The sequence below is a fragment of the Pholcus phalangioides genome, unplaced genomic scaffold (assembly GCF_987345545.1).
Source record: "Pholcus phalangioides strain wild (caught in Gottingen) unplaced genomic scaffold, Ppha-v1.0 ptg000042l_1, whole genome shotgun sequence".
Lineage (NCBI taxonomy): Eukaryota > Metazoa > Arthropoda > Arachnida > Araneae > Pholcidae > Pholcus > Pholcus phalangioides.
In genome coordinates, this window is record NW_028301628.1 from 6,099,099 (window position 1) to 6,109,003 (window position 9,905).

At 32.7% G+C, this 9,905-nt stretch overlaps 1 protein-coding gene across 2 annotated transcripts in view; it reads left to right on the top strand.

Moving 5' to 3' along the window:
• Positions 1 to 9,281, top strand: part of LOC149063911 (protein sax-3-like) — a 157,530-nt gene extending 148,249 nt beyond the window's left edge. The window contains exons 25-29 of one of the 2 annotated variants that reach the window (XM_089254899.1): positions 1,161 to 1,304; positions 2,660 to 2,806; positions 3,560 to 3,759; positions 4,824 to 4,867; positions 4,981 to 9,281. In XM_089254899.1, coding sequence (XP_089111025.1) covers positions 1,161 to 1,304; positions 2,660 to 2,806; positions 3,560 to 3,759; positions 4,824 to 4,844 — 512 coding nt within the window. In that variant the 3' untranslated portion in view covers positions 4,845 to 4,867; positions 4,981 to 9,281. The remainder of the gene's footprint in view (positions 1 to 1,160; positions 1,305 to 2,659; positions 2,807 to 3,559; positions 3,760 to 4,823; positions 4,868 to 4,980) is intronic. The other variant, XM_089254900.1, reaches the window with a different exon arrangement.
• The last annotated feature ends 624 nt before the right edge of the window (positions 9,282 to 9,905 follow it).

Sequence of the window (9,905 nt, forward strand, 5' to 3'; positions counted from 1 at the left end):
CGGGAAAACGTACAGTGGGAGCGTTAGAAATGAATAACGCCGAAAGAAAAGCGATGAGAAGTCTTTTTAGAAAATAATCCGAAGAGTGCTTTGGATTATTTGTGCATTATTACTATAGTGCTGCAACTCACAGTACTTCTCGTCATTCCGAAACATCAGCGTTCAAGATTGGGAGTATAATAGTAATATGAAAAATTTATGTATCGAACGAAGCGGTTATATAGGCATATGCCAAAAAATGTATGAACGGTCAAAATTTTTGCATGCCCCGGGCATGTTGGCCCCTGTTTCTTACATTCAAAACATAATAAATAAATGCATTACAATGGTAAAGTTTTTTTTAATGTTTTTCCAATGGTTCTGGCTCGTGAAAGCAGAAGAAACATCGTATTAACCGATATTAACCACTGTATCCGATTCCTTTAAAAGTGGGGCACAACAAAATATTGAATCAGTCTGTAAATTATTGAGGAAATTGATTTCCCGAAAAAAAAAACGATAGAAATTGAAAAAATATATGGCCAAAATCTCTCTCTATACGTGTACCATCAGAAAATGATATTTAAAGTCAAAGATAGATGTCACTAAAATCGAAACTAATTATTTTGGCACGCACAAAATCGAAACTTAAATTGATTTGAAATGAATTATTTGTTCATTACACTTAAATGAGATAAAATTGAAAAATAGATTTGCTGATATTTGACTGCATTAAATTTTGCTATAATTGAGCTCAACTGCGATGAATTTAATCAAAATAATAACTTAAAACATAATTTTTTCCACAGAAGAAAGAAATAAATATTTCTTTAATATGGACGAGTTCAGAAATTAGTGTTTTAGATCAACAACAGAGGATGCTAGTAAGTTCTAAATACAATAGATATCTAGGTTCTGCAGAATAAGTCCTTTGAAATTCACAAATGAACATAAATCAATATCGAAATATGCATTTACAGTAGAAAAAATTCAAAAAAAAAACATTTTACAAAAAAAAGTTTGTAAATAGGTAAAAAAAAAAGCATTTATATGGCATTTTTCCTGGGCTCTAAAATAATATTTAGATTATGCAAGTATATGTGGCATTATAAGTATTTGAATGCTTTACTAATGAACATATTGCTTTTATCCTCGCTCAGTTTATCAATAATTTTTCACAGACTTCTTCACAAACACCACGAGCATTAATGATGAAAGCCCAATAAAGAGTTGCCAGAATGGGAATAGTTCCTTTGCTGAAGAGTGTCAACCAAAAGTGTCAAGGAATGAGTACAGCAATAATTTCATTGCAGAATATCATGCTGGTATTTCCATATATTCTTGGGATTTAACTTATTGAGAAAGACACATATACACAGGCTGTTTCACCATGACACTGACCGAAAGGAATATAAATTCTATGATTCATTTTAAAATCCAACAAATATATGAAGAATGATCAGCAAAGAGAATGAAGTTCATCTGTGATAGTTGAACTCCCCAAAAATCATTATTAGGGGAAATACAAAAATTAAAATTTTTATGCACCCCCTATTCCAAAAAAATGGTAATTAGTAAATTTTGCGCCTTTCTCTATAAAACTCAAAGAAATTTACCCGTAAAATTTGGATCAAAATTCATCGAGATATTAATAGTCATAACTCGTGATTTTTGGCCCTTTACCAGGGAAAATTTCTTAGTCGATTTAGCCTTCGAGAAGCCAAATGGGGAACATTAATAAATTTATGTTTGTAAAAATACTGGACTAGCATTCTATATAGAAAATTAAAAAAATAGTAAATTTCGTGTTTTCACCCATAGTACAAGATGGAGTTTATGATTAAAAGAATATTTTGCGACCATTTTTATTATTATTCATTTATCTAAATGAAAGCCCGAAATTCCGAATGATGAAAGACCTTCAAACTTGGTATTATACGTGGGTTACGATGTGTTGAAAATTTGCGTAAATAGTTGAAAATTTTGAATCTGAATAATTTTTCTTCTTAATTCGAATTTTCTTGCACTTAATTTAGAATAATTCATGAGCAATGTGTGCGTTTCTTTCCAGTATGTGGAAAATCCTTCTTCGTAAATATCTATCTTATAATTCTTGGCAGTAAAGAAAAAATCATTAAACTGCTTATTAATTATTCATAATTCATCCTGGTTCAATCAGAAAAAATTATTTTTCCTTAAGTAATACTTTAATTTAATTTTTTTAATAAATTAGATTACCAAATAAATTACTATAAGTTAGATTACTATTTTTTTAATTGCGAACTGATTAGTCCCCAAAGACTGTTAGATGAGAAAAACTGCAATATCTCGGTAAATTTTGATTCAAATTTCGCATGGAAAATTTCTTTGTTTCATAAAGAAAGGCGCAAAATTTATCAATTGACATTTATTTATATTGGGAATCGTATACAAATTTTAATTTTTGTATTTCCCCAATAATGATTTGGGAGTTCAACTATTACAGATGAATTCCAGGCTCTTCGCTGATCATTTTTCATATTTTTGTTGAATTTCGAAATGAACCACAGAAATTTTTTATATTCCTTCCGGTCAATTATGGTGAAACAGCCAATGTATACATAGTTCATGAAATAAAACTTTATTTTGGAAAAACGTCAAATTCTTTACTGGAAAATCATTCGAAAAATTTCAATTCCAGGTAAGGCATTCACAAGTGTCAGAAATCGTTCATCAAGACCCCCGAGTTCTCATAGCAATGATGGCAATTGCGGAACTCTTCCATCGAGAGGCAGACAAAACAGGAAAGACTATGATAAAAACGCTTCAGAGTTATCTATGTCTTATGGTACAGTTGATTTCCTTTGCTCATTTATTCTCCTTAGTAGCTACCTGCGTCGCCTGTTGGGGACATTAAACAGCCCAAAGTTGGCCCTGGCTGAATGAAATTCTCATAGAGCCCTCAAAATTAGTTCTAGCTATTGTAAAAATTTGATAGTGACTTTTTTATTCATACTCATCTGTCTGCAGAAAATAATTTTAGGCAATTTCACAGTAAAGATAAACGTAGAAAACATAAAATTCAAAAATATATTAAAGACTGAGGAAGTTATTCCTTGCTGGAGAAAGAATTTTTTTCAATGAATTCAAGTATAAAAATTCATTGGGGAAAAAATGAAAACTAGAAATGTAGTCAAACGTTAAGATAAATTTGCTTCATACGAACAAAATATTTTTCATGTTGGACATTAATGAAATCACTGTTTTGTTAGTTAATACTTGGTTAATACAAAATTCAGATTAATATTAGAAATATCTTTAATGTTTCTTTGACATCGGCTTAACAAGGTTCGACCGTATTTAGTGAAAAGTCCGGACAGCCTAAAATATATGAAAAACGCAGATCATATTCATGACTATCCATTTTTCTAAACCAAATTATTCTATCATTGTCTGAAATTTTATATGTATAATATATATATATATATATATATATATATATATATATATATATATATATATATATATATATATATATATATATATATATATATATATATATATATATATATATATATATATATATATATATATTTTGCAGATACAGATGATATCCCATCATACAACAAACCAAATTTTCCAACTTGTTCGAGTACCCACAGTTCAGCTTCATCCTCTGTTGGCCATAAAAGGTGGGAAGTTCGGGGAATTATCGGAGATCTGCCACCTCTGAATGCTTTTGCTGATCTAGCAGAGAAATGCAGTACATCTACAGGCAGCGAAAAGCAAGATGAAAGTAATGTATGTTTGTATTTAGTAGATAAAATAACCAAGTAGATTTTTTTTCATAATCAAGTGAACATGTTATAGATTAACAGCATCAGATTACGTATTATAAGAAGTAGTGAATTTGTGGATTTTTTTTTTTTATGCAGTAGTTGTATTAGAAAATTAGATTTTAAAAAATTCCCCTAAAGTCTCCACCTTAAATGAAAAATGCTCATTTTTCTCTCCATTTTTTGTATTTTTTCCTGTGCCATATGATATAAATTTTTTAATATGGTCTGTAGACGTATGTGATTTCACTTTGTGCAATTTTTTTCACTACAACAAAAATGACAAATTGAAAATTCGTAAGAATATTATTTTTTTTTACACAAACTTTCAAATTTCGCCCACCTAAAAATGTCTTCAAATAAAAATGTATCACATGAATTGCATATAAACCTTTTATGTTATATTTAGATCAATTTTTCTCAATATTTTTTTATATTTGTGGAATTCTTGAAATAGTATTTATGTTCCAATAATGAAGAGGGTTCTCTGCATAAGGCATAAAGTTGTTGAAAATATTTGGGGGGATGGCCTCACCAGAAGTGGAAAAATGGTTGAGGAAAGTCAGAGCAAATGTAAAATATTTGGAAAAAAGTCAGGGGAAAGATTCTGTGAAAGGGGGAAAAACAAACTCGAAAATTTGAAATTTGGAAGGTTAAGATTTTAAGATTTTGAATTATACTGTAGTTCTTTCTTCCAGAGTTTTGGACGGGGAAAATCATGGAAATTTTTGAATTTCGGCCAGGGAAAAAACGATCAAGCAGATTTTTCTGGGAATTTTATACTATTGAGTGTATGGTGACAAATATTGGGAAGGCTTGGGCCCACAATATAAGTGTTTACGCCCATGGTTCTCTAGGGCAGTGTCAGAACTAAGTGCATATTGTATTTGTCTATGTTGTTCATCACCACAGTATTTCTAATAGGAACCCCAAACAATATCTCTGAGAATCTCGTTTGAGAAATGCTGGTTAAGATGTGTTCAATTTATGTAAAACGTATTATTCAATTATTTGTTTTCTTCTTTCCAGGTGAATGAAGATAGACGGTGAATAAATGCTATTCATAAACGCAGGTAATAATAACGAAAGCTATTTTTTATATTCATAGTGATAAATAAAATTGCCCCTTAATGAAATGCTAAAAAATTTTCAGCTCTGTATATGTTATCTTTTTTTCCCCTTCAAGTTTGCAGGTTCATGTTTTTAATTATGGATGCAAGCAGTTACCAGTAAAATGAAAGAAGATGGAAATGGCTACTGCATGTCCTAGTCTTGTATCCTGTGGTTTATCCATACATGTGTGTTTGTATAGTCTCTTCTGATGTTAAAACGAGTGTATTTGCGTGATTAGATGATAGTGTGTTCGTACGAACGCAGTTGCAACATATCTGAGCACCTCATCCTCCGTGAAAACGTGGTTGAGGATTCAATTATGCAAAAAAAGACAATTGGACACTTTATTGGGTAACGGGTATAATATAAAGTGAACCATTTTATAAAATTGTGATTCCTATCTGCATGTGTGGCCTATCAACTGTCGTTCTTTAATTGAGCCTTCAAAACTATTTTAGTTCGAATGCGGTCATTCCTTAATAAATGAAGACTAATACCTCTTGATTCAAGTCGTAATTCATAACTAGACAAACTAAAATTCCACACGTTATTTTTCACTGTTATAGTTCCAGACCAATTTGTTTTCCCCAGTTTTTTACTTGGACAGACGTTTTTTTCTTTATGCAACGAAACTTAACTTCATTACTAGAGCTGCAACTTTCATACTTGGTCATTCGAGGCAATCATGCATTTTGGCAACCCCACACAGTGTTGTCAACTTAGTTATTTTCCAACTAGATCTGGTTTTTTTTTTTTTTTTTTTTTTTTTTTGGCCATTTAGTGGGAAATGACAGCCATCTAATTTTTGCTAGTTGTTGTTCTGGTCTTTTTCAAAATTTTTCCTGTGTACCTTTAATAATGATGGTCTGTGAAAAAATACGGAAATGTTTCGGGAAATGTAGTACGTATGGTCATCTGAATAAGTGCTAAAATTAATTGTGGTTATTTAAACCCTCTGTTTCTAGTTGTTTTTGAAGAAGAATCTAGTTGGAAAATTGTTTGACTGTTGACAACACTTACCCCATATAATGTTGAATGAGCATTTGAAAATTAGTTTTCTAAACCTTTTTGTTCATCTTCATTTCACCCCCTCCCCTCTCGCTCAGAAATCTTTTTTCCTCATCGTCTTCCTTCTTGAGCGATCTCATAGAATCTAATATTACATGGTTTGACAAATCCCAGGTTGCTACGACAACTAGGAATTCGGTATTGACACCCAAAATTTTTTGTATGTGATTGCTAAATTGGAGCCTCATGAATGCAGTAGAGACTCAAAACTTCGGGATTGCGGTTAAACTGAGATGATTGAATTTTTCTAAATTTTTCTTCAAAATCTCTGTTTTTCTCCATTTTTTTTCCTTCCTTTTTTTTTGCTCCTTTTTTTTCATTTTGTCCCATTTTTCTCGTATATGCGAGTAATTTCAGATGAAAAGAGGTCTTGATCGCTAGACTGGTGTCTCCGGTGGATCCCCCAATCCCCTCTGTAGTAAATTTATAGTAAAAAAAATTAATATCAGACCTGGACCCACCCCCCCCCCCCTCCCTCTTTTCAGTCTTCCTTAACCAAAGTCTTTGTGTCTCGGCGGTTGAGTTATGGATTAAGCTGTTGAATAAATGGTGAAATAGGTACTTGATATACTACGCAAATAAGTAAAAGAAGAAAAAAATTTCAAAACAATGAGGCAATATTCTCGACACAATAAAATGCTAGCAATAATGATAAACTCTATTCAGAAATACTTTAAAGTGAGCATAAGCGGAAACAGACTCCTCGCCTCGAACGGGGCGGACGAATCAATGAGGGCGTGTGTAGTGGCAAAGCCTCCTAGATGAGGTAGTATCTAGGACGCTTTGGTAGCGAACGGGAGAGTGGCGAATGTCCATCTCCATCCTCCTACCTATGCCAATAATTAATTTTCTTTACTAAGCAGAGGGGGGTCGTTCCCCCCTCACCCGTATCTATCTATGAAAGTGGATTTAAAACAATTTTCAAAAATTGGCCATAACTAGCGTCAGACCCCAAGACTTTGTGATTTGTGAACAACATAAGACCTCATTCAGTTGATCGGGTGACAGTTCTCGGGTTTTCTTATCCAGGACTGCAACAGGCGGGGAGCGTCTGGTGCCACAGGCGCTAGATCAGGAGGGGTGCCGACAGGAAAATCAGAGGTTTACTGGTTTTCCGTTTGACAGAGTAAATTTTCGTTTCTAATTGTTGTCCTGCACTGATCACTTACTGTATTTTATCACCCGTTATTTTTGAAATCAGGAAAAGACTAATTATCATTTAATGACTACGAAGAGTGCTCTGCCTAGATTTGAAATCTAGTTCTGTCACGCTAAAGGATAGTTGTATTCAGAAGGTCACTCACTTCGATACCAGAAAAAACTCGTGATATCATCTGGATTTTTTTTTTTTTTCGAAATTTTTACTCGATATTTTCATAAACAAATGCCTCTTAATATAGTGCTTCCATTTTCTTGATTGCAATAAAGCCACGAATCGTGTTTCTTTTATCAATAATCCTCAAATACGGGATGTTTGAGGAGGATTTATATTTTTGAGTTTGGGGATAGTACCGAAATATGTTTGAGCAATCAATGAAAATTTAAAAAAAAGCAATAACAAAATATTAGTAGTTTCAAAAATTCGTTTTTCTTATAAACAATGTCGATATACTTTTGATAAGCTTATACTAGATAGTTCCGATTAAATTGCTATACATCAGAGAATTTCTATGTGAAACATATCCTGGTTATGGGCCACACCAGTAGTTAGGAGTACTCGTCTGTAAAGCAGCCTTGAGAAATGTTTTTTGATAGTGTTTACTGTCAAAAGTTTCCTGTAAAGCAATAGCGTCTTTGTGACTTTTTGGATGAAATTTAATGACGGGCAAGGAAATATTACATGATTGTACTATCTCTCTGAAGCAATAGTTTCTTTTATTTCTGTATCGTTCATTCATGTAACTTATTTTGTAGTTGGTCAAGTCATTTGCTATAATTTCGATGTTTTGTGATGTATTTTTTTTTATCTTTAGAAAATTTTGAATGTTTCTAGTCTGTACTTGAGTGTTGAATGAGAGAGATTTATGGTGTCGTACGGTAGTGCATATCATGTTTTGAGAGAAGAAAAGTTTGGAAAGTTTAAATGCGAATTCGATCGAGAAAAAAATTTATTTGAGATTAAAATAAGACCTGGATTTTGAAAATTGTTTTAAAACAAAGAGGTCCTGATGATTTCCTGGACATTATTATCGGCAAAACCATTGAACTCTTATACTGTCTTTGTCAGTAATACCATTGAACTTATGCTGTTTTCGGCATCTTTTGCTTGTTTTCAGACAGTGAGCTATTCCTCAAAATGCATTTTACATATTGGATTTTCAAACACGTTGCTTGCGACCACAGCTGTGCGCACTGAAACGCCTGAGAGCACTTGATGCTTACGCCTGATTTTATGTTAAAATAAGAATGAGTTTTCCAATTAAATACCCATACACAAACTGCATTTGAAAATTAGCATCATACTGATTCGAGTTTGAATATTCTGGATGAGCCGAGCATGAAAAAAAAAACTCTTTTGTTAAGCAAGATTTCCAATAAAATCTTCATCATCATTTCCCCTTGACCAAAACTCAAAAGTTTCCCTGACTTCTAAAAAAAATTAATTCAAAATCTTGACCTTCAGAATGTTTTCTTGAGTTCCAATTTCCTCCCTGACTTTCAACAAATACTTACATATTTCTGAGTTTCGCCAAATATTTTACATTATTTATGATTTGACTCCAAAATATTTCTCTGCACATTTCAAAAATCTCTGGGATGCTTTGACACCTGGTTTGGGAATAACTATATCATGATACCTGACTGAAAACGAAAAGCTTTTAACCCTTGTATTTCTCATAAACAATGTTCTATGAAGCTTAAGGTAGAAAAATCATTCCACACACACACATCTAGTCATTTTTTAATACAAATATTTGTTATAAAATGTTTGGCAAACTTATTCAAACTTCAGAAAAAAACTTTCCAGTTGTATGTTCGGATATGATGAACCTCTACAATGATGAGGTTGTATTAATGTGTGTCGAAGCAACTTTCATGCGTTACGTGCACGCATATATTACCTCAATTCATTCTCATTAAATGTTTTACTCGATGCAAATTGTACATGTTATACATGTAGTTTATCGAATATGCATATCTCCAAGTATCTTGATGACTATTGTTTTATGTTATAGTTTCGGTAGCTATTTTTATACGCGATTTTTATTTGTTTTAGTTTTGTGCCGAGTGACCAACTACAGAAAAAAAAGAATGTTTTTAACGTTTTATTACTTACTACTTTGAAGATTTGTATATATGTATATCAAAGATTATTTTTGTACTCTGTGTACATGAAGAATAAAAAAAAAAGTGTTCGATGTAAAACATTTGACTTGTTTCATCTCAAATACTATGCACATACCATAGGTGGAGAGAGACTTGAATGACGGGGGGGGGGGGCATGATGATGATGTCTCTCTCTCTAAAAGAAGTTAGCCAGTTCACGGACTGGCCCGGCCCAATGTCCAAAATGTGGACTTTCACCGGGCTTTGGTCGGCCCCATATATTGATCCCTATGATTCGGGGTCATCACGTAAGCGTATTATTTTGCGATAATTATGGCCATTTATAATCAACCATAGCTAATCATAAATATTATATCGATTTGCTATGGCAACCCTAACGATCAAAGTAATCTAAATATTGATATCTTAGTGATCCATATATATGGATATACAGGGACCGGTATACTTTAGTACCCACTAAAGCGCGAAATTCGGACACTGGCCGGATGAACTGGCCAACTTAGGGCTTTCGCAGTAACATATGCGTTTATATGCATTATGTCCGCTTTTCAGATCCGAAATTTTGTGAAGGGTTCGAGAAACAGACCCGAATTTCGGCTTTACTCCCTCTATACAGTAAAACTCTTAACGGAGACACTCCTC